The sequence below is a fragment of the Lepidochelys kempii genome, chromosome 6, assembly GCF_965140265.1.
Source record: "Lepidochelys kempii isolate rLepKem1 chromosome 6, rLepKem1.hap2, whole genome shotgun sequence".
NCBI classification, from domain to species: Eukaryota; Metazoa; Chordata; order Testudines; family Cheloniidae; genus Lepidochelys; species Lepidochelys kempii.
The window spans coordinates 86,300,541-86,326,296 of record NC_133261.1 but is presented as its reverse complement, the minus strand read 5'-3'; the positions used below and the strand labels follow the sequence as shown (position 1 = coordinate 86,326,296).

Sequence of the window (25,756 nt, the reverse complement as noted above, 5' to 3'; positions counted from 1 at the left end):
CTTGACTTTCTTCTGTTGATAACATACTTGAAGAAACCCTTCTTGTTACTCTTAACATCTCTTGCTAGCTGAAACTCCAAGTGTGATTTGGCCTTCCTGAATGCTTGAGCAATATTTTTATACTCCTTCCTGGTCATTTGTCCAATCTTCCACTTCTTGTAAGCTTCTTTTTTGTGTTTAAGATCAGCAAGGATTTCACTGTTAAGCCAAGCTGGTCGCCTGCCATATTTACTTTTCTTTCTATATATCAGGATGGTTTGTCCCTGTAACCTCCATAAGGATTCTTTAAAATACAGCCAGCTCTCCTGGATTCCTTTCCCCACCATGGTATTCTCCCAGGGGATCCTGCCCATCAGTTCCCTGAGGGACTGCTTCTCTGAAGTCCAGGATCTGTATTCTGCTTCTCTCCTTTCTTCCTTGTGTCAGGATCCTGAACTTGACCATCTCATGGTCACTGCCTCCTAGGTTCCCATCCACTTTTGCTTCCCCTACTAATTCTTCCCGGTTTGTGAGCAGCAGGTCAAGAAGTGCTCTGTCCCTAGTTGGTTCCTCCAGCACTTGCACCAGGAAATTGTCCCCTACACTTTCCAAAAACTTCCTGGATTGTCTGTGCACCACTGTATTGCTCTCCCAGCAGATATCAGGGTGATTGAAGTCTCCCATGAGAACCAGGGCCTGCCATCTAGTAACTTCCGTTAGTTGCTGGAAGAAAGTCTCGTCTACCTTATCCCCCTGGTCCGGTGGTCTATAGCAGACTTCCACCATGACATCACCCTTGTTGCTTACACTTCTAAACTTAATCCAGAGACTCTCACGTTTTTCTGTAGTTTCATACCAGAGCTCTGAGCAGTCATACTGCTCTCTTATATACAATGCAACACCCCCACCTTTTCTGCCCTGCCTGTCCTTCCTGAACAGTTTATATCCATCCATGACAGTACTGCAGTCATGAGAGTTATCCCACCAAGTCTCTGTTATTCCAGTCACATCATAATTCCTTGACTGTGCCAGGACTTCCAGTTCTCCCTGCTTGTTTCCCAGGCTTCTTCCATTTGTGTATAGGCACTTGAGATAACTTGCTGTTTGTCCTGCTTTCTTAGTATGAGGCAGGAGCCCTCCCCTCTTGCGCTCTCCTGCTCGTGCTTCCTCCCGGTATCCCAAGTCCCAACTTACCTCAGAGCTTTGGTCTCCTTCCCCCGGTGAACCTAGTTTAAAGCCCTCCTCACTAGGTTAGCCAGCCTGCTTGCGAAGATGCTCTTCCCTCTCTTCGTTAGGGGGAGCCTGTCTCTGCCTAGCACTCCTCCTTCTTGGAACACCATCCCATGGTCAAAGAATCCAAAGCCTTCTCTCCGACACCACCTGCATAGCCATTTGTTGACTTCCTCGATTTAACGGTCTCTACCAAGGCCTTTTCCTTCCACGGGGAGGATGGACGAGAAGACCACTTGCGCCTCAAACTCCTTTATCCTTCTTCCCAGAGCCACGTAGTCTGCAGTGATCCGCTCAAGGTCATTCTTGGCAGTGGAGGAGCAGGAAGGGGTAGCGATCTGAGGGCTTGATGAGTCTCGGCAGTCTCTCCACCACATCGTGAATCCTAGCTCCTGGCAAGCAGCAGATTTCTCGGTTTTCCAGGTGGGGGTGGCAGATAGATGACTCAGTCCCCCTGAGGAGAGAGTCCCCGACCACCACTATCTGCCTCCATGTCATCCAAGTTTGAAAATTTTGGCCAAAGCTTCTGAATTTTCGTAGGTTTATATTCTTATTTCACCAATAAATAATGCAAATCTAAATAGGGAAACAACCTGCAAATTAATTCCCCATAACATGACTTTTGCAAGACCTTTTGAGTATGGCTTTTACAGGACCCAGAAGTGAGACACCTCCACCCAAACACACTCATGTACAGTATGAGTTTGGCTTAGTCTTGTGTGTACGCCAAATATTCTTTTGGGGCATAAACACTATGACAGAGGTAATGTCACCTGTATGGCAACACACTTTTAGAATAGGAACAAGAACATTTCAGTGAAGAGGAGAAGTGGATGCTCAGCACCTCTGAAAATCATGCCCACTTATTTGGTGCCTAACTGTAGATTTAGGTATCTCATCTTAGACACCAAAGTTTAAAATATGTCTCCCTATTTTTTGGTTACGTAGTTTTTAGGTGGGAAGATGATAGTTCTGAAGATTTAAAAAGAATCCTAAAAATAAATGAAACCATGTTGCAAAGCCTGCTAACTAGCTACAGAATAAAATGTAAATTCTTTAAAAATGCCCAATATATTAGTTAACTGATCTTGTTTCATAACGGGGAAAAGTAACTATGCACCTGGTTCTGCTGTGGATCAGGGATCTTCCTTCAAATCTTTTCATTAAGAAGAGAGGACTAGGCCACAGCCAAAGACTTGAGTAAAGTCACTCCTGCTTCCTGTTTCTTGAAGCAGGCTCACAAAAGAATCCCTGTAAAAGCAGGAGTAGTGCTTCTCACCTCTTCTGATCCAGTGATCTACTGTGAACATCCAATTAAGCTTAAGTAATGGCACTTCCACTTCACACTCCCCAGCCAGCTGTCACTAACCTCCATGAAGCTATTCAAATAGTGCTTATTGCTATGCCAAGCATGCTGCCACCTTTTTCTATAGCCGCAGCTCTGCTGCTCCTGCTTCCCCCATGACACCATCAGTGGTTTCGCTGCTGCCCCAGTGGGGCACCAGTAGCCTATTCCACGTATTCAGGAATGCGTGCTTCTGTTTTCTATAGCCCCATATGCTGTCAACTGGGCCTTTCTTTAGTCCCAGAAGAGGACTTCCTGCTTCCTGATGCCTCCGCGGGTTGCCTCCTAACTACACAGGCTGCTGCTACTGGCCTCCCAATGTCTAGCAGTGGTGTTTCCACTTCCTGCTGCCCCTGCAGGCAACATCCACTTTCCATATGGCATTTGCTGTGGTACCACTATCCCATCTGTCCAGCAGTGGAACTCCTGCTGTCCAAGTGAGCTACCAACATTTTCCCCACAGTTCCATCAGTGATGCTTCTGCTAACCTAGTGGACCTTGTTCTCTGCTATCCCGTGAAGAGGCACAAAGCACAGATGCCTCATCACTAATTTCAGTGACACTGCATAAATGCGATGTCTAACATTTGAAATAAACACCATCAGCAAATAGAAAAAAAGTTACTTGATAAAGTTTTCTCCCTGTTCACCTTGTAATAGCAATGACATCCTCAGCACAAGGCACTTCCTGTGGAATAATGACCAGCTAAGTTTAATGGCTCCACTACATCTTTAGCTATCAGCTTTTCCCAGGTGGTTACCAATCCTCAATCAGTGCTCAGTGCCTGGACTATCTGTTACCTATCTTAGGTTTTTCACAGGTTCCTCACACAGGAAGCTTAAGGTCTTACTGCTGTATGATGATACAGTGATACTGGGGAGTTTTAAAAAAATGTTTAATTTTTTTAAAACAATTTAGTACTCATACAAAATGTTAGATTGACAGCAGAGGACGATTAAATTTTCCAAACACTGCCCAACCAATTCATCTCAGACCTGACCTGAAAGGGTAGTTCATTTTCCACATCCATTCAATTCTTGGCTCCTTTGTTGAAGCTGCCAACAAAGGTACCAATAACTGGTGGGTGATTTTGTGAAGAAGAGACCTATTAATTAGGAACTGGACTGATACCAACAACTCATTTCACAGAGGCCACTGGAGAGCTGTCAGATGGTAATGACTTTCCATCACTATCAAGATAGGTCAGATTCAAGCCAATGACTGCGGCAAAAGGTTCCATCTGTATACTACTCCTAATCCCCTAAACTATCTGTGCTAACTGTTAGATTACACTACATAATCTAGAAGTTAGTGCAGTGTACTTGCAGGCAGGAAGCCAGCATTCTAACCCTAGTTTTGCCATTAACTCTCTATGTAACCTTGAGCAAATTGCTTTCTGTGGCTCAGTGTTCCCAGTTTAAAAAATTAGGATAATATCTCCCATCCTTGTAAAGTGCTTTCAGAGGCTCGATGAAATATGCTTTCTAGTTACAAAAGTACTATTATTATTAAAATATAGTTTAGAACATGATAGTATAAGATAATTTCTTAACTGAAACTGAACATTTATTTTAAAAGGCCTAAGGCTCTGATTCAGCAAAGCACTTAAGCACATGCTTATGTCTATCCCTTTTCAGAAGAGCACTTAATTATGTGCCTAAATGCTGTCCAAAATAGAGATAATTCCTAAATTGGAGCCTATATTAGAGAATTTTAACCTTCTAATTATGCTATGCCATTGCTGTTCTCACTTCAAAGGGTTGCATTAATCATGTTGGCAATTCAACTCTTGATGGTAGCTCCTCCTGTCAATGGGTCCTTGGCTAGCTCTTCTGCTTGTTCCCAACTTTTCTTCTATACTTTAGGCTCCTTCCATCCCCAGCCTCTGAGTTCCTTATGCCCTGCCTTTTAGCCAACTCCCGCCTCAGCTCTTCTGTCCATTCTTCCCTTACTCTGGACCCTATTTCCAGGTGCCCACTGCACCTGATCCACTTTGAACACCAGTGCTCTTTCCTCCACCTCTCTAAAGTACCTGTCTCCACCCCATCAAACCTTCATTCAACCTGTCACCCAATACCTGTTTCCACTCAACTCCTTTCTCCCTCTGAACATAACAACATAAGAACATAAGAATGGCCATATTGGGTCAGACCAAAGGTCCATCCAGCCCAGTATCCTGTCTACCGACAGTGGCCAATGCCAGGTGCCCCAGAGGGAGTGAACCTAACAGGTAATGATCTAGTGATCTCTCTCCTGCCATCCATCTCCACCCTCTGACAAACAGAGGCTAGGGACACCATTCCTTGTCCATCCTGGCTAATAGCCATTAATGGACTTAACCTTCATGAATTTATCCAGTTCTATTTTAAACCCTGTTATAGTCTGACTTACTATGCAAGTATGACTTGCTCTGCAAGTCACCAGCTAATCTCACTGTACAATCCCCCTGTCAGAGTTCCTTCCCCACTCTGAACTCTAGGGTACAAATGTGGAGACCCGCATGAAAGACCCCCTAAGCTTATTCTTACCAGCTTAGGTTAAAAACTTCCCCAAGGTACAAACTTTGCCTTGTCCTTGAACAGTATGCTGCCACCACCAAGCGTTGTAAACAAAGAACAGGGAAAGAGACCACTTGGAGACGTCTTCCCCCAAAATATCCTCCCCAAGCCCTACACACCCCTTTTCCTGGGGAGGCTTGAGAATAATATCCTAACCAATTGGTTACAAAATCATCAAAGACCCAAACCCCTGGATCCTGGAACAATGGAAACATCGGTCAGGTTCTTAAAAGAAGGATTTTATTAAAAAAAAAGAAAGGTAAAAATCATCTCTGTAAAATCAGGATGGAAAATACTTTACAGGATATTCAGATTCAAAACACAGAGGATCCCCCTCTGCGCAAAACCTTAAAGTTACAGAAAACAGGAATAAACCTCCCTCTTAACACGGGGAAAATTCACATAAAACCAAAGATAAATTGATCTGCCTTGCCTGGCTTACCTATACTGGTTGCAATATTGGAGACTTGGATTAGGATGGGTTGGAGAAGATGGATTTCTGTCTGGCCTCTCTCAGTCCCAAGAGAGAACAACCACGTAAACAAAGAGCACAAACAAAAGCCTTCCCCCCCCCAAGATTGGAAAGTATCTTGTCCCCTTATTGGTCCTTTGGGTCAGGTGCCAGCCAGATGAGCTGAGCTTCTTAACCTTTTACAGGTAACAGCATGTTGCCTCTGGCCAGGAGGGATTTTATAGCACTCTATACAGAAAGATGGTTACCCTTCCCTTTATATTTACGACACGCCCCGAAATCACAGATAGGGTGAAACACTGGCTGTGATTTCTTCCTGGAGCTCTAGGACAAAACAGAGTTAATAACACACATGCATCTCTAAATATACTACTAACTGTAAAAAGACTATCAATATTTCCCACATCTTAAGGACGATTTGGACCAGTTGATTCTGGGAAACTTTCACGGGAGAATGCATCAGCCACTTTGTTAGAAGCTCCTGAAATGTGTTGTATGTCGAAATGAAAATCTTGGAGAGCTAAACTCCACCGAATACGTTGTTTGTTATTTCCCTTGGCGGTATGAAGCTACTATAGCGCAGCATGGTCGGTTTTCAGGTGGAAACGCCGTCCCCAAACGTGTGGGCGTAGCTTTACCAGCACGTACACAATGGCGTAACATTCCTTTTCACTGATTGACCACTGGCTTTCCCTCTCAGACAGCTTCTTGCTGAGAAACACGACAGGATGGAACTCTTGATTTGGTCCTTCCTGCATTAAGACTGCTCCCACACCACGCTCGGACGCATTTGTGGTTACTAGGAACGGTTTGTCAATGTCTGGGGCCCTTAGCACAGGGTCAGACATGAGTGTTGCTTTAAGCTGGTTAAAGGCCTTCTGGCACTCTTCAGTCCACTGAACTGCATTTGGCTGTTTCTTTTTGGTTAGGTCTGTCAGTGGGGCGGCGATCTGGCTGTATTGCAGTACAAATTGCCTGTAATATCCGGCCAAGCCTAAGAAGGATTGGACCTGTTTCTTTGACTTTGGGACAGGCCACTTTTGGATAGCATCCACTTTGGCCTGTAGGGTGTTGATAGTTCCTTGACCCACCTGGTGTCCAAGGTAATTCACTCTGTTTAGGCCTATTTGATACTTCTTAGCCTTAACAGTTAGTCCTGCCTCCCTTATGCACTCGAAGACTTTTTGTAGATGTTCCAGGTGTTCTGCCCAGGAATATGAAAATATGGCCACATCGTCAGGGTAGGCGACTGCATATTCTCCCAATCCTGCTAGGAGACCATCTACAAGTCTTTGGAAGGTGGCGGGTGCATTCCGCAGCCCGAAAGGGAGCACATTAAATTCATACAGCCCGACATGTGTGATGTAGGCTGACCTTTCCTTGGTGGATTCATCTAGCGGTACCTGCTAGTACCCCTTGGTTAAGTCCAAGGTAGAAATGAACTGGGCCCGACCCAGTTTCTCCAATAGTTCATCTGTGCGTGGCATTGGATAGTTGTCTGGGCGAGTTACAGCATTTAGCTTACTGTATTCCATGCAAAAACATATCTCCCCATCTGGTTTGGGAATTAGAACCACTGGAGATGCCCATGCACTGCCAAAGGAGCGGATTACACTTATCTGTAGCATATCCTGGAGCTCCCGTATGATAGCAGTTTTTGCTTGAGGAGACACCCGGTAAGCTTGGGCTCTAATTGGGTGAGCATTACCTGTGTCAATGGCGTGGTATGCCCGTTCAGTCAGTCCTGGGGTGGCTGAGAACGTCAGCGCGTAGCTAGTGCACAGCTCCTTGATCTGCTGTTGCTGCATACGCCCAAGGGTCATGGAGAGGTTCACCTCTTCCACGCCACCAGCACTTTCCCCTTCGTAGTAGACACTTTCAGGCCACTCAGTGTCATCTCCTCCCTGGGCTGTAAACTGACAAACCTTTTGATTCTCTGGAATAAAAGGGTTTTAGAGAATTAATATGGAACACCTTAGGCTTTCGGTTGGAGGTTGGAAATGCTATGAGATAATTATCGGCTCCCAGGTGCTCTTGGACCGTGAATGGCCCTTCCCATGACGCTTCCATTTTATGGGCCTGGAGCACCTTTAAGACCATGACCTGGTCCCCTACTTTGAAAGACTGCTCTCTGGCATGTTTATCATACCAGGCTTTTTTCTCTTTTTGAGCATCTTTTAGGTTTTCTTTAGCAAGGGCCAAAGAGGTTCTGAGGGTGGTTTGTAGGTTGGTTACAAAGTCCAGAATGTTAGTTCCTGGAGAAGGTGTAAACCCCTTCCATTGCTGCTTCACCAACTGTAATGGCCCCTTAACCTCGCGGCCATATACAAGTTCAAATGGCGAAAACCCTAAACTGGGATGTGGTACAGCTCTGTAGGCAAAGAACAACTGCTGCAACACTAGGTCCCAATCACTGGAGTGCTCATTTACGAATTTACGTATCATGGCCCCCAAAGTTCCATTCAACTTCTCCAACAGGCCATTTGTTTGATGGTGGTAAGGGGTGGCAACCAAGTGATTTACCCCATGAGCTTCCCATAGGCTTTCCATAGTTCCTCAGGAAATTAGTTCCTGCATCTGGCCAACCTACCCTGGCAAAAATGTCTGTTAGTGCCTGGCACACACTTTTAGCCCTGGTGTTGCTTAGAGCTACTGCTTCTGGCCATCGGGTGGCAAAATCCATGAAAATCAGTATGTACTGCTTTCCTCTGGGTGTCTTTTTCGGAAAAGGACCCAGAATATCCACAGCTACTCACTGAAATGGAACCTCAATGATGGGGAGTGGCTGGAGAGGGGCTTTGACCTGGTCTTGGGTTTTTCCCACTCTTTGGCATACCTCACAGGATCGGACATAGACAGAAACATCTTTGCTCATTCCCTCCCAGTGGAATGACCTCCCCAAATGGTCTTTGGTCCTGTTCACCCCAGCATGGCCACTAGGATGATCGTGGGCTAAGCTCAAGAGCTTTTCCCGGTACTTAGTTGGAACTACCAACTGTCTCTGAGGATGCCAGTCTTCCTGGTGCCCACCAGAAAGAGTTTTCTTGTATAAAAGTCCTCTGTCTACAACAAACTGGGATCGATTAGAAGAGTTGAGAGGCGGTGGGTTGCTCCGTGCCTCCGACCAAGCTCTCTGGAGGCTTTCATCTGCTTCCTGTTTAGCCTGGAATTGTTCCCTTGATGCTGGAGATATCAGTTCCTCACTGGATTGTGGACCTGGGCTTGGTCCCTCTGGAAGTGTTGCAGGTGATAGGGCTGTTTCCATTGACGGTGAACTGCTCTCCGCTGGTGCACTATGGGGTATTTCAAGCTCTGGCTGAGCCTCTTGTGTAGGGTCATCTGCTGCTGCTGCCAGTGCAGTCTTGGTGGTGTAGACGAGGTTGCAAGCGCTGGACTCAGTACTGGCAATGGTTCTGGTGCTGGTTGCTTCGCCAGTTTCGTTTCAGGGACTGGCGTTAGCTGGGTCTTTGGGACTGGATCCACTACGGCCGTTGCAGTCGTTGGCAGGGAATCCGGTTCCACCACCTCCATCTGGGTCTCTAGTAACACAGACGGGGCCCTGGTGGAAGGCTCAGGAACAGGGATACGTGTGGAAGCTTGTTTAGTCTGGCTGCAGGTGACCATTTCCACCCTCTTGGCCAGCTTTACCTGGTTGGCCAAGTCTTCCCCCAGCAGCATGGGAATGGGATAATCATCACAGACTGCAAAAGTCCACATTCCTGACCAGCCCTTGTACTGGACAGGCAACTTGGCTGTAGGCAAATCGAAAGAGTTGAACTTGAAGGGATGAATCGTCACTTGGGCCTCTGGGTTGATTAAGTTGGGGTCCACTAAGGACTGATGGATAGCTGACACCTGCACTCCAGTGTCCCTCCATGCTGTAACCTTCTTCCCGCCCACACTCACAGTTTCCCTTCACTCTAAGGGTATCTGGGAGGCATCTGGGCCTGAGGACCTTTGGTGTGACCCCAGTGCAATGAACTGTAATCTGTTGGGGTTCTTGGGGCAGTTGGCCTTCACATGCCCCAGCTCATTACATTTAAAACATCGCCCAGTTGACTCGTAACTGGGGCGAGGTGGGTTGCTGGAGAATGGTGTGGTGGGACGATAAGGTGTCTGGGGTTTTCCTTGGGATGTAGGTGGGGCCTTGGGTTGCCCCCGGTGATAGGGTTTTGTTTCAGATTGCCCCTTCTGATATTTGCTCCAACTGCTACTGTTTTTTTTTCTTTTCGGCCACCTCCACCCATTTGGCTCCAATCTCCCCCGCCTCGATTACAGTTTTGGGCTTCCCATCTAGGATGTACCTTTCTATTTCCTCAGGAACACCCTCTAAGAACTGCTCCATTTGCATTAGGAAGGGCAACTCTTCTGGAGATTTAACACTTGCTCCTGATATCCAGGCATCCCAATGTTTCACAATGTGGTAGGCATGTCAAGTAAATGACACGCCTGGTTTCCACCTTAGGGCTCTGAACCGCGGATGGGAATGCTCGGGTGTTAGCCCCATTCTGACTCTCATCTGGGTTTTAAAAAGTTCATAACTGTTCATGTGTTCCTTAGGCATTTCAGCTGCCACCTCTGATAAGGGTCCACTAAGCTGCGGCCTCAGCTCTACCAATGGAGTGGTCTGTAGAGATGCTGTACCCAAGGCAGGACCTTTTGAAGTTTTCTAAGAAGGCCTCGGTATCATCGCCTGCCTTGTAAGTGGGGAACTTTCTGGGATGGAAAGGGGTACCTGAGAAGGATTGCTAGGGTTGGTTGGTATATTCTGCTGAGCCCTTGCCTTCTCCATCTCCAGTGCATGCTTCCTCTCTTTCTCTTTCTCCTCCATAGCTCTCTTGTGGGCAGCTTCCTCTGTCTCCACAGCTCTCTTGTGGGCAGCTTCCTCTGCCTCCACAGCTCTCTTGTGGGTAGCTTCCTCTGCCTCCATGCAGGCTTTTTCTGCCTTCATCTCCAAGCACCTTAAGGCCATCTGTCTATCATGCTCTTTTTGTTTCTCTTCAGCTTCGAATCTGGCCAGCTCTAGTTTATTAGCTGCTTCACTGGTAGTCATTTTCCTGCTTTCTTGTGCTTAACTCTAGCTATACCCGAGAGTTAGGGGGGAAAAAAAAAACTTGTGAATTTCCCTGCAGGAGGTTAACTACCCTGCCTTTAGGTAGAGAAAACTCCAGCTCAAAAAAGAAAAATCCCTTTGTAAAAAAACTAACACCTCTGTCTCCAGGCAAATAGACAGAAAACCCTCAAGCTGCTCTCAGCTTAAAAACAAACCTCTTCAGGTCTGTGCTTTTGGTTCAAAATGATCTCTGGTTCAAAATGATCCCACCGCTCTGCCACCATGTCAGGTGCCAGCAAGGTTAGCTGAGCTTCTTAACCCTTTACAGGTAACAGGATGTTGCCTCTGGCCAGGAGGGATTTTATAGCACTGTATACAGAAAGGTGGTTACCCTTCCCTTTATATTTATGACACCCCCCATCTCCTGCTTCCAATGACATTGTCCCCCAACCTGTCACCTGCTCCATCTGACCCCTTCTAGCAACCAAGTCCTCCATTCCAATAAGCAGAGATAGAATTTCAAATGAGACTGCATCTTCTGCAAAGTATTTCAGGAATGTAGGGGAATTAAACTTCAAATAGTAGGTTTCCTTTTTTTTCATTTCCAAACATAAAGACATCATGCAACTTGTCATGTTAATGTTAAAAAATCTCCTTCATACTCTTCCAATTTTAATAATTAATAATGACAACAGCGAATTTTGTGCTCTCATATGGCACCAGGCTGACACTCCAGGAGTCTGATCTCCACTGTTTACCAAGCCATGGAATACAGAGTACACATGCAACACAGAAAAACGAAAGGTGAAATGCTGTACCTATTTTCACAGTAAATGATATTGAGGTCCATATTTACGCGAGTAACAAACATGTGGCAGTCGATTCTGACTTCATTGATTGTAGGAGGTGGCAAAGCATGAGCCACAACTACAAGCCCCATGATTTGGCTAGGGACTGTCCTCCCATGGGACAGTGACACTCTCAGTCGTAACCGGCCTGTTATATGGATCACCTGCAAAATAAAAAGAATAAAAGAAACCCCTGTGAATTCATGATGCAAATGTGACATCATCTTTTTTAAAGGACAACATTGTTATTCTAAAGAGCACTTTACTCCATCAAAAATTATATTTAGTAACTGCCAGGATCAGTGTTAAGCTTATTAATATTGGCTGTCAACATGTTCTAAATGTCCTCATGGCAAGAAAGAAGAAAAGTACATAATAGCCAAATGTTTCAATTTATCAAATCTAAAACTCAGAACTTCTGTGTTATTGATTTTTTTTCAAAGAAAGAAAGGACAAATTAGAAAATCAAGGGAATGAAGTAAGAGATATAAAATTGAAGTAATGGGGGTAGATAGGGAAGACTAATTTTAAAACATTTGGAGATTAAAATGTGAGACAAAAGGAGCAGCATTTTTGAAACTTTTCCAGGACCCAATTAATTGAATTGCCAGTCATCTACATCTTAGAGACACTACTTACATCCTTGAATTACTTCTTTGTGGTTGGCAATACAAGAAGCATGAGCCTGCAAGTGATCAATGGGTTCAACTGCGCAGACACCAAGCATTTTACAGCTGCAGAGTTACTAGTCAAGCCTTGATTTAGCTTAATGCACTGTGCATGTGCTGAGAACTTTTGGAGCTGAATGAGAGGCAGAGGTTTTCGTTCCCCTATTTACACGATGAACACTAAGCAAAATTGTTAGGATATAGATATGCAGGCCTGTCTGTAAAGACCTATACACTAAGAATTTAGGTGTATTCTTATCACTTAGCTAGTTATAGAGGTATAAAAGAAAGAATCAAAATCACTGTCTTGCCGGTGTAATTTCCTTCTCTTACTGTGACAGTCTGAGGCCCTGTTCTTAGGCTAAGGCCTTTGGCTAAGCAGCAGAAGCAGCCATAAGCTGGGAAGCGAACGGTCACATCCTCACATTCCAAACTAGTCACACTGAAATAAGGTGCTATTGGGCTGTTAGGAATACAATCCTGTCCTATCACCTCCAGAGAAAGGGAAGTGCCTAGAAAATGTAAAAGGAAACTTAGTTTGATAGCATCCTGTCTGGCAAGAACTCACTTACCAATAGCTGGGATGTGAAATCCTCACTTCTGTATTGTTTTGTCATTATAGTTCCCACTTTGCTATTGTTTGTCTGTATAATCTCTGTCTGGTTCTGTGATTGTTTCTGTCTGCTGTATAATTAATTTTGCTGGGTGTAAACTAATTAAGGTGGTGGGATATAATTGGTTACATAATCATGCTACAATACATTAGGATTGGTTAGTTAAATTTCAGGAAAATGATTGGTTAAGGTATAGCTAAGCAGAACTCAAGTTTTACTATATAGTCTGCAGTCAATCAGGAAGTGTGGGGGGGAATGGGAACAGGGAATGGGGTTGGGGAAATTGGAATCATGTTTTGCTGGGGAGGAATGGGAACAGGTAATGGGGGTGGGGAAACTGGAATCATGTTTTGCTAAGTGGGGGAACGGGAACAGGTAAGGCTCTGTGGTGTCAGAGCTGGGAAGAGGGACACTAAGGAAGGAAACTGGAATCATGCTTGTGGAAGTTCACCCCAATAAACATCAAATTGTTCGCACCTTTGGACTTCGGGTATTGTTGCTCTCTGTTCATGCAAGAAGGACCAGGGAAGTAGTGGGTAAAGGAATAAGCCCCTAACAAAAATACACCCAGGAGATCCAGCTGCTCCATTTGAGATTGCAACTCAGTGCTGCTTGCTGAAGCTGAATGATTATGAAACTATGGGAAAGGACTGACCTATAATTTCTGACTCAGCTGCCTCAGAAGCCTTACTGTGGACAGATAAAATGATGTTCTTTGAAAAAAAATTAAAATGAATAGTACCTGTGACAGGTATCAGACTGGCAGCTCTGGAGACTGCAGGCCTATATTCGCACAACAGGGACATCATGGGCAGTGGCAGTGCCAACTGTCCCCACCTTTTATCCTGCCAGCATCTCAGTATCAGCCTGGAAAGAAGGCCTCGAGGACAGAGAATTCAGGCTCCATGATGCATTCAGCCCTCAGCATCTCTATTGAGAGTGCCAACAAAGATGCCAACATGTGCCAGTTGTGATGGTGTGGATACATATCCACTGGGAACTGAAACTCATTTCACAAAGATTAGATAACAGTCTGCAGCTTTTGGTCACTACGGATATAAGAGCTATTCTTAGTGGTGAGTGAGAGGTAAAAGGCTCTGTGTTCCATTGGCAATCTCTTAAACCATGTAGTGCACCCAAAATTAAATCTCATTTAAGCTAACAGAACAACACATTAAAGCTTGAAGTTATTTTTTTGATTCACAATCTTTAAAAATCTCTCTTTTATCCAATATTTTACATTTGGGACCACAGTCAGTGAGGTAGTTCTGAATGGGGAGGATGATTAGCTTGTGGTTTTGTCCATTTCAGTTGTAGATTTATGACCATCCACATCTGAGGTAATTATTACTTAAATTCATACTTAATGCACCTTCAGAGGGCAAACTATTTGGTGAATATATGCCTAGAGGCAAGGATGCAAAAATACCATTTCAAATACACATTTTTGCAAGACCTTATTAAGTAATGAAGAAATAGCTAAAAGAAACAGGATTTACTTCACAGGAGGGATACAAATAGCATACTTTCCCCCTTCTAGCTAGGCTTACACATATGCTTATTTACCATTATCTCTCTCACTTTATCATGCAACTTCATCTTACTGCAGAAACACAAATCCGTAAATGCTTGGAAAAATGCTGCTTTTTAATGAAACCAGAAATAATGTAAAAAAATAATCCTATGCTCAATGTACTAGGCTAAATGCATTTTTTTAAAGGAATGCCTATGCTAAGATGTTTGAAGTTGGCATTAACACTTGGGGAGAACTTTGAGATACATCTTACTTAAGATTCATTTTTTATCTCCCACACCTATTTTTGGAATACTCCATGTCATTCATTGCTAAATGTCAAAAAGATTTGTTTTGAACAAGTGCTTATTAAATTGGTATCCAGTTTCTCCTCGATCTTTCAGTGAAACTGCAGCTCTGCGTTTGTATCACCATCACTAGAGATTGCCCAAAGCTAACTCCGCTATACTCAAGCACTGCTGAACTTTGGGAAAGTTTGTACCTGGATTCAAGCCATGCAGCTGGTCCCTAACTCTATCATGACTGAACCATGTCCTCAGGTCCAAACAGCTTCAAATTTTGGGGGAGGTCAGATCTAAATTGAATTTTGGCTGCTGCACTGGGAAATCTGCAACAAATTCCCGTCAGTTCTGACACATGTTCTGTTGAATCAGTATTAAAAGAGGTGGGAACTCCAGTTCAGACAAAGTTCTCATGCTGAAACATCTTCTATCTCCACTTTAGTCAAACCCATTCTGTAACAAATCTAATTGGCGGTAATACTAGTTTTAGCTGTCAGGACCTTATCTATATTGTGCCTGTCACCATTTTTAACACCAATTCAACTAAACTAGCATTAAAACTGGTAGAATTTTTGGGGTAAATTACCTCCATGTGGCTAAGACTCATATCCAATCAATCCGATAGCAGCAGACAATAACATCCTATATATAGTACTATGACTTTAATGACATTAAGTGGAAATATAAACTGTTTTGTATGTCCCCAGACAGGCTTGTGCAGCCCATATTGCTGCATCTTTACTGCTATTTTAGCCATGCAGGTATGCTGACCCATGCTGCAAATCACATCTCTGATTGCAGTGTAAACCTAGCCTAACAAAACTTCTTTACATTAACCACTGTGCAGCTTCCCCCAAAACTCTGTTGGTGCACCTCCCAAGTTAATGGGGGTGCACTGAAGGTCATGGTAAGACTCCCATTAATGTCAGTGGTAATTGGATCAGGTCTCTATTCCAGAATCTGTTTTGATCAGAGACTTTTAGAAGATGCTGCGAACTGTTTGGTGATACTGATCTGAGGGGACTATAAGCCTGCCAAACAGAGCCTCTCTTGTGACCTGATCTGCATCTGACCTTAAACACAGGTTAGTGCACAAACTTATCCCACCCCTATTATTGCTCATGGTGTCATCCAGTCTTATTAAACTTCTACTTAAAGGAACAGGTGGGTGAACCAAAAAACATTTCATAACAGTAGGACTGTTAATGTATAATGAGTATAAGAAGTATAATGTTGTGAAGGCGTCAAGATGAAGCAATAAAAAAAACCTATTAAAATCTTCTGCACTGAAAAATATAATTCTTTTGTTAAAAAGTATTCTAAATTAACTCTACCTGACGCTCAAATATTTAAAAAAACATTGTTTCGCTTTTGTTTTTTTCTCTGATACAAAAATGGATGTGCAAATGTTGTAACTACATGTAAACACAGTGGATGAAGAGTATGCTTGGACGAATATATATTTCTTTTCCCTGCCATATGCTCCTCTTAGTCATCTGTTAGCAATAAGCACTTAGATGTGCTCTACTAATGTCTACTCATTATAAACAAGCACATCACAAAGACCTTGATAAAACCTTCCCTCTGTTAATACTTAAGAAAAGGAAAGCCCAGTAATTGAAAAATACATCTGGAACTCGCTCATCGTACTTTAGAGTTAAATCTCACCTCTAGAGATGGAAAGATTTTCTTTATCAAAAGACATCTTTAAATATGATGTCTATTATTTTTCTCGTATATGTGATGTAAGGAGTAAGGACATGTATTACCCGGGGCAATAAAAACCTGCGGGCATGAAAAATCTGTGAATTTCACCTTTCAGATTTTCCTATGTTCTTCAAAAACTTAAACTTCCATTAAAAATAAAGTTACAAACTAACTCTTTTGGTCCATATGTAAATCACTGTCCTAGTTTGCTATCAGATTTAAACCAGCCCATTGACAGAAGTGTCAACTCAGACTATTTATCTTAATGGGGTGTTAACTTCTGGGTGTTCCTGTGATCATTTAGAACCAAATTTTCTCATGAGGCTCACGTATGAAAAATGTACAGAGCTATTGTGCATCCTTATTTGTGTGCAAAGATAGGTAGCTATGTATATAAAATGGCTAAATGCACATGCAAACGGCTACTTCGGTGTCTCACCAGTCAACTAACACATGCGTTTATCCAATTTACACACACAGTTATTTAGTGTATCCACAAGTGCTGATATATTTTGCTCATTCAAATAGTGATACTCTATCCTTTGTAGGCCAGCAACACAGAATTCTTTCAAACTATGAACACTTATTTTGAGCCACTGAAATAAACTGTAGAATATTTTTACAAAATTACAATTAAACAAACTTCTCTTTATTCTTTTTTTTAAATTAACACTTATTTTTAAAAAATCACATAACTATTTACTAAACATTGTATATAAGTAGTAAAGCCCTTTCCTGACGTGAATGGACACAGAGGACTACAGTGCCTTTGTAACTATATAACTGTTTGTCTCGAGACTGGGAAAAGAAAGCTCACAGAACCAGAAATCTAAAGATCATTCCACCCTTTCCTGCTATCTGTGGCCAGTTGTCTTATGTTTTTCTCAATATATATAAATATTTCTTCTCTCTCTCTCTCTCTTACACACACGGACACACAAATAATGGGAAAAGAGAGGCAGGTAGTCCATGAACCTATACAAATATCTTAGCAACTGGGTGCAGCAAGCTCACTATTATTCACACTGAATACCGAGTGAGCCTTATCTATCAACCATAAAAGTTGTGGCCTTCAGCGCCCATTGAAGCACAAGTCCGATTTCAAGTAGGACATGTAGTATACATAACAGATACATATTTTTTAGTTCAGATTCTTCTTTAGTAGCTGCAATCCCTTCATAGACACCTGCCAAACTCACTCAGAAAACAGAAAATGGGTTTAAAATGAAATTGTTAATACATCTGGACTCAGGGCGTATTTTGTGTTTAAAAAGTCAACATTTATCACAGAGTGGTTTGAGAAACTACAGTTACTTCCCTCTCCTTTCAGTAACTCACACACCCCTTTGGGATAATTGAAGGCACAGTGGCCGCTACTTCATCCTTGGAGATATTATACAGCACTTCCCATCTACACAGGGGACATATTAATGCATCTGAACAGCAGTGGTTACTCTGGACGTGTCCCTGGCCCCTACACAAGAATTCCCCCAATGAGTTCCCCTGGAACCACACCGGTTCCACCGCAAGAGGGTGAACTTTACTAGTGGAGGAAGAGGAACAACTGGCCTACAAGACTGCTTTTATGCCACTTCGCCTGCCTTAGCCAGAATTTGACCTGTAGACTTTCCTAAAGGAAATGCAGATGAATTTATTGTGATAAAGAAGAATGTACATCAACAATTAACCTACAGAGAAAAGAAATCCAGGCTTTTACCCCAATAAAACACTGCACATGTGGAAAAATGGATAAAAGAATTACCCTTTAACACCTTTGATTATTAATTTAACCAGGCACATCACAGTTGCTTATTATAATAAAATATATGGGGGAAAATGATGAAAATCCTAAGAATAAAATGATTAAGGGCCTGACACTGTCCCCCTCTTTCACACTGAGAAGTTCCTTCCTCTGTGTGGTCATATTTGGATGAATGGGAATACCAGAAGAGTAAGCTATTCCTTCTCAATGTGAGTAAAGAATTTGGCCCGGAGTGTAATAAAGAAACAATCCTTAAAGCTGCCATTGTAAAAGAAATGGGCTGTTTTTAATTGGGAAAAAGTCATAAAGGTCTGGGAAATGAACAGCAGAGCAGAGGTAATTTAAGAATAATTAATAATAATATACCTGGACATCAAAATTTTATATAGTAATAGATTAATATGAAGGTGGCCTATTTTAATGTTGACTTTTCATTCTATTTCATAAGAGCATCTGCATTGTTTTATTATAGGATAATATATTAGCTTTCATCATTTATCTGCATAGTATACTGTTATACACATATATTTTTATTATGCTTATTGTTTGCATCTCAGAATTAGATCTGAGGTCCAATCCTGCACTGACACTATTTTTGTGAATAACAGTTGCAGGATCAAGAGACCTGGTTGTCCTGACATAGTCAGGTTCTCCACCCTCCTGTGAAGAACAGACTTCATTCTTTTCATTGTGAAATACATTATAATTCATTGTCTCAGCAATGTGGGTTCTCTTTCCTTTGGTGTGATTTTGTATTAATTGGACTTGTACAACATCCTGGTTTCGTCTCAATAGAAAGTGATGCAGAGTTGCTATTAAAGAAATCAGCCATATAGCATAAACTATCTATTGGAACCTAATATACATATTTTGTCAAGGGATCATACATCACAACATTTTGTAATCATGCCTACTACAGCTGTGATTATAAAACTATTCAATTTCACGATCAAAACCATAAATAGAAGACCAAACGTTCCACTATTAAAAAGTATTCTTTGAATATGTGTGTGCTGTTAGTAATGCGACATGCCAGGTTTTATATTTAATACCTTTGAACCCTTTTCCTATTTAGATGTCTTAATAACAACTCAGCCTGTCAGCAGTGCAGTACTTTTTTCATATTCCAAAGCCTGCAAATAAGCACTTCAAGAAGATCAACATTAAAAAGAAAAAGAAAAAAATTAAAATTGAAATCACCACACTGCAACCTGAAATAGTAGCCATGAAAAATTGGTTTTAAAAAAGAATATTTTTTGAAGTAATTGGCACAAAGACTATTCTAGTGCAGATTGCTGCAAGAGCGCTCTTGGCAAGAACATCATAAGCCCTAGCAAAACTTTAATATGCTCAAGCAGCCAAATACAAACTGACACCAGGAACCCAAGTGTGGCAACAAACAGGAGAAATATAAAGTATCTCAATTTAATACAAACCTACATACAAAGGGATCAATTTTTACAATTCATGGTTTAGCATACAATACAGCGGTCCTCAGAGTGAATATAGAGTAGTTATACATAAGAAATTAGAATTACCAAGTCTAGGGAATTTCTCAAGAGTCCTTTTGATATGTAATACAGCAAGTATAAAGACTGAAAAACCAGACATCAATGTATTAAATGAGCTCAGGTTGAGATCTATTTAGAAAAGACAGGTTTAAGCTGGAAGAAGAATCTCTTTGATATGACCTCCAGAGCAGACCATTTGCTGAAGGATTCAAGATGAGCAGATTTACCCTTACACATCCACTTGCTACAGAGCTGCTTTTAAATCTGCACTCTACAATATCTAAAATAAGGTTACTACATACTCTTACTGTAGAAATAAGGCCTGCACAATACAGAAGACTAAGAACCGAGGATTTTCTTGTGTTTCTAGCAAGGTTTAGAATTCACTTGTATGCGGAGTTCCGCAAATAAACATGAAACATGGTTAAGTTTAAAAATTAGCTAATGTAACTAACTCCTATCTAAATTATCTATTGCAGAATCTAAATATGGCTGGTCTAAGCTGGGAATCTGGAGCTCCTCAGATTCTTTCTTAGTGTGCATCTCAAAAACAACCTTGATTTGTGGCCAACACTTATATCACCAGCAGGAGAGTGAATTTGTGTGGGGGGGTGGAGGTGAGAAAACCTGGACTTGTGCTGGAAATGGCCCAACTTGATGATCACTTTAGATAAGCTATTACCAGCAGGACAGTGGGGTGGGAGGAGGTATTGTTTTATGATCTCTGTGTGTATATAAAGTCTGCTGCAGTTTCCACGGTATGCATCCGATGAAGTGAGCTGTAGTTCACGAAAGCTCATGCTCAAATAAATTGGTTAGTCTCTAAGGTGCCACAAGTACTCCTTTTCTTTTTGCGAATACAGACTAACACGGCTGTTACTCTGAAACCTGTCATTATGTTAACCCTGAAACTCAAAAGATGGCTCCAGTTTTACAGCTTCGGTGACAAAGATTTTTCCCTGCAAACCCCATGGTGTTCAAATGTGTTGTATTTTTTTTCTCTCAGGGAATGTTTGAAGTCCCCTTTAAAAATAATGCCTCAAGGATATTTTTTCCCCTAATACCATTTAAAGAAATTTGAAAGCATTTGGTTCTTGAAGTGTGCAGAGTTCTAATGAAGCAATCATCAACTCAGCCCATGGACACAATCTCACAAGCCGCTTCTCATACCAAGATTCTGACAGTTCTTTTAATATGAAATTAAACTTGAGAAAAGGTCTCTTGTTTTATCTGCTACAATGCTAAGGTTTACTGGACTGGTTCAAAAACATGGCTGGCTCCATCCTTCTGCAGTTGAAAGATGGTGAAAAGGTTAAAAAAAAAGTTGGCCAGGATCAGATGTGTCATTGGCAATGCAGTGTATTGCACTAAAGATAACCAATAATAAGTATTCTTCAGAAGTATTGTCTGCATTCCTATCATGGGAGGGAGAAATAAAGCATTTTATCTGATGTAGTTCTTAGCAGCCAAACCATTACCGTAGGTGATTCTCTGCACAGCAAGCAAGGACTAGATAAAACAAAAATATTTTATATTAATGTATTTTCCCCACACATAGAAAAAGGGGAGAACATGCTGTTGTCTGTAAAGAAAGAAATAGATTCCCCAAATTTGCCTCAATTAAAATAATGTGTGTGTTCTAACTCATTGTTTTTCAATCGGGTGTGGGGTGCAACCCCCAAAAGGGTCATGGGGAGGTTCAGGATGAGTCACAGGCAGCAGACCCTTGCTTTGTGGCTAGTTGGGAGAGTGGGTCTCAAATTTTTTTGTTTTAAGATGGGGGTCACAATACAGAAAAGTTTGAAAACCACTGTTCTAACTCAATACATACTGTGGTTTTATTGCTTGTGCTAATGCTGTTTGCTGCAGGCAGAGGCAGATTACCGTATGGGCCCATGAAGCCCGTGCCCTAGGGTCCTGGCCAATTGAGGGGCCCCTGGAACCTGTAACTCTGGCTCCACCCCCTGCTCCTCCTCTCCCTCCCCCCAGGGTCCCGCCACCCTGCTTCGCCTCCTCCCCCTTGAGGCCCCGCCCACTGGCCAGGCCAGACAAAAGCAGGAGCTGTGGTAGCGTAAGCACTAAGCATATTCCTCCTGTGTAGAGCTGCCCCCACACCCCAAACCTCTCTCCTTCCCCCTCCCTCCCACAGAGATCTTGGTCCCCTGAGCCCCTCTCCCTCCCGCTACCCACCCAGCCCCTTTCCTTCCCCCGTTTTACACATGGATACAGTGAAACACACAGGGGTTAAGTGAATTGCCTATAGTCAAGCACAACGTGAATCAAGTATCACTGCTAGTTCGAGAATTCAAGAGTCCTGACACCCAGTCTCCAATAGACAACACTGTTTTAATAAAAAACCTCATGTCTCAGCTATTACGATATTTGGCACTTAGGCAGAGTTCTCTGGCATAATGCTGTATTATGTGTACAGACAGCTGCAGCTGTCCATTCTCACTCACCTGAAACTACAGGCCCAAAACTACTGCATTGAACCATTTATTTCCATTTATCTTTATTTCTATGCTGTCCGGGCAGCTGTGGGGAGCCCTGGACCCTCCACCTGTCCTGGGCGAGGAGCCGGGGTGCCCGAGAGCAGCCCCCAGCCCGTGACCCTGCTGTCCAGGGAACGCCATCCAGGACAGGTGGAGGGTCCAGGGCTCCCCACAGCAGCCAAGGCTCAGTGGCCAACTCTTACCACGGCCTGGCTTCCGGCCAGGCCAGGAGGCAGCCATGGGGAGGGGAGAGGGGAGGAGCAGGGGGTGGGGCCCTGTGGTGGAGGTGAGGAGGTAGCAGGGTTCTTTGTGCCCAGAGGCCCAATAAATCTTAATCAGCCTCTGGCTTCAGGATCTCACAGAAGCAAACAACTGTTTTGTTTTAATGCTTGCTTGTTTTTCCCAGCATAGCACAAGTTCTGTTGACTGCACAACTGCCCTCCCTGGGGACAGTAGCTATACATTCCTGCCAGGGCTCCCCATGAGATGAGCTGAATGCGTGCACTTGCCTCCCGTCTGGCCATAGGCCCTCTTCAAGTGGCAGTGACCACTTCGTGGCTCCAGGCTGCTGCTGTTAGCAGACTTTATGCCTTCAGAAGCCAGGCAACTATTCAGGTGCACAGCATCCATTTTATGCATGTGAAAACTGATCCCCACAGAGATGAAGTAAAATTCCCAAGAGTCACACAGCAAGACAGTATCAGAACCCAGATTAAAACCCAGATCTCGTCACTCCCAGGCTTATGCCTAATTTGCCAGACACCAGTTCCTAGTAGGCAAATTACAACTTCCCTGGGTTTCCATTTCCCCATTTGTCAAATGAGGAAAAGGACATTTATCACAGCTGAAATCTGAAAATGGACAGAATAAATTCATAGATTCCAGAACCAGATAGGACCATTGTGATCATCTAGTCTGACCTTCTGCATATCACAGGCCTTACAATTTTCCCAAAACAATTACAAGAGTATATCTTGTACAAAAACATCCAATCTTGATTTAAACTATCAGTGATGGAGAATCCACTATGACCATGGGTAAATTGTTCCAATGGTTAATTACTCTCACTGTTATAAATTTATGCCTTATTTCCAGTCTGAATTTGTCTAGCTTCAACTTCCAGCCACTGGATCATGTTATACCATTCTCTCAAGAGCACATTATTAAATATTTGTTCCCCATGCAGATATTTCTAGACTGTAATCAAGTCACCCCTTATCCTGATCTTTTGTTGAGCTAAATAGATGGAGCTCCTTGAGTCTAGCACTATAAGACATGTTTTCTAATCCTTTAATTATTGTGACTTTTTTCTGAACCATCTCCAATTTATCAATATCCTTTCTTGAATTGTGGGCACCAGAACTGGACACAGTATTCCAGCAGCAGTCTCGCCAATGCCAAATAGAGAGGTAAAATAACCTCTCTACTCCTACTTGAGATGCTCCTGTTTATGCATTCTAGGATTGCATTAACTCCTTTGGTCACTGGTTCTCACTGGAAGCTCACGTTCAGCTGATTATCCACCATGACCCTCAAATCTTTTTCAGAGTCTCCGCTTCCCAGGATAGAGTCCCCCATCTTGTAAGTACAGCCTACATTCTTTGCTGCTAACTGTATACATTTAGCTGTATTACAACACATATATTTTGCTTGCACCCAGTTTACCAAGTGATCCAGATCTCTCTGAATCAGTGCCCTGTCCTCACTGTTATTTACCACAACCCCAATTATTGTGTCATCTGCAAACTTTGTCAGTGATGATTTTATGTTTTCTTCCAGGTTATTGATAGAAATGTTAAATAGTGTAGGGCCAAGAACTGATCCCTGTCAGACCCCGTGTCCACAGCCACAGGCAGAGTAAGTAAATAAGTATAATTAAACCCTCATGTTTAAACTGAGACACAAAGAGGGATTTGTCTGGTGCTGTTATTAAGGAGGTACTGTAATCTAATGTATGAGACATCAGTGTGGTCTTCATGAAACATGGGTTGAGATCCTGGTTCTGGAAAAAAACACAACTAGCTGTGTGAACTTGTATAAATCATTTAATCTCTCTGAGTCTTAGTTACCCCCTCTGAAAAATGGGAGCAATTATAAATATCTGCTTTATATGGTAGTTATCAGACACAATTATATAATGGTGGGAACAAATCAGGAGTGCCAGGATCCCAGACCAGTGTGCTATGAGAAAATGTGCTTATATGCACTGTGGTTTCTAAGGATACAGTGCCATCACATTCTCCTCTTGCAGCTTTTTCAGAATTTCAAATATAAATTTGAGTGAAAGAGGCTGAGTTTTCATAAATGTCCAGAAAGTGAAATTTACTCTTCACTGCATTTTGTCAAAATTACTCCAATTATATAGAATTTTCAGAAACTCAAAATCAAGCAGATTTTGTGGTTAAAATTCTTTGCAATGAGCATTTCACCCAGCCATATTATAAAGACATCTGATTCACTTAGTTGGTGGAGCATCCCAATCAGTTGTGGCCCACCTGGTGAGGCATCTGGTTTCTTTTGGAAAAGCAGACTTTTATTTCATGTAGAGATGAATGATCTTTGAAAAGCTCTGACCTTCTCCTTGACAGCAACAAATGGACTACTATGTATGATTTGTTTCTGTAATCCACTTAATGTAACAAGTTAGATTATGGATAGTAATTTATTTGTAAAAATCATAATAAAACTGCATTGTTTTAAATGCCAGGTGTGGACAAATGGGGAGCAGGAACTGGTGAGAGAAGATTCCTATTCTTAGGTCTAAACTGAAGAATTATGGCTGTCCCTTGGATTATGTGCACTTGGAATCAATTTAGTAATTTTTAATTCACTGATTTTCCCTTGTTTGCTTAACATTTATTAATTGATTATTGTGCTCATGCAATTAATTCAAAAGCTGGCAGTTTAACACAGAGAGATTAATTTCTTTAACTAATATGCCACCAAAAATACATTTTTTTGAAGAACATAACTTTCAAATTAATCACATTATACATGAGATACAGTGGTGGTGTTTCATGACATCTGCCAATGTTAACTAGGCTTTTCTCTCTGTTTTATTAAAGGGACAAGAGAATGTTAGAAGAACTCTCTCTCTTTCACCTTTTGCAATGCTAACCAAGCAACAGTCTGGTTATCTGAGATTTGTACTTTGCAAAACAAAGAGTCAAAAGACAACAACCCATCTTTCAAGTATGTGATTATTTCAGGCCTGCTCTTATTGAAATAAATGGGGGATTTGCCCTTGACTTCAGCAGGAGCAGGATCTGTACCTTCATGACAACCTTGGAGGTTTCCTACCTGCCAAGTGTCACTCATCTGGAATGACAGACCCACATCTTCACCCTGATGTAACTCTTTCACTCATGCTGGCTGAAATGTTTACTTCTAAGGAAGGCAGTGAGCAACGTTTCTCCTTCAGCTGCTCTTCCTGGATTTCAGAGGCTATTCCTAGAGTTCCAAGCAGGCATCCAAGGCTTCCTGCTCCTTTACTTCCCATTCTCACTGCTCTCTCTGCTGGTTCCTCATCCTCACTGTGCCTCTCAGTGTAACAGAGTGGAGCAGGAAGTGGAGAGGAATAGGCACTGTTAATAACTCATGATTTTATTTCGGATCTTGCAATATGTGGTGTTTTATGTAAAGCCCCAGTCCTTGGTGTCTTGTTATTACATGAGAGTCTCAACTTTTATTAAAATACCCAAG

General features: G+C 42.4%; 1 protein-coding gene across 5 annotated transcripts in view; it reads right to left on the bottom strand.

Moving 5' to 3' along the window:
- Positions 1–25,756, bottom strand: part of NPAS3 (neuronal PAS domain protein 3) — an 844,272-nt gene that overhangs the window by 38,864 nt on the left and 779,652 nt on the right. For all 5 annotated transcript variants that reach the window (XM_073348989.1, XM_073348988.1, XM_073348990.1 and 2 more), the window contains one exon: positions 11,456–11,649. In XM_073348989.1, the coding sequence (XP_073205090.1) occupies positions 11,456–11,649 (194 nt within the window). The remainder of the gene's footprint in view (positions 1–11,455; positions 11,650–25,756) is intronic.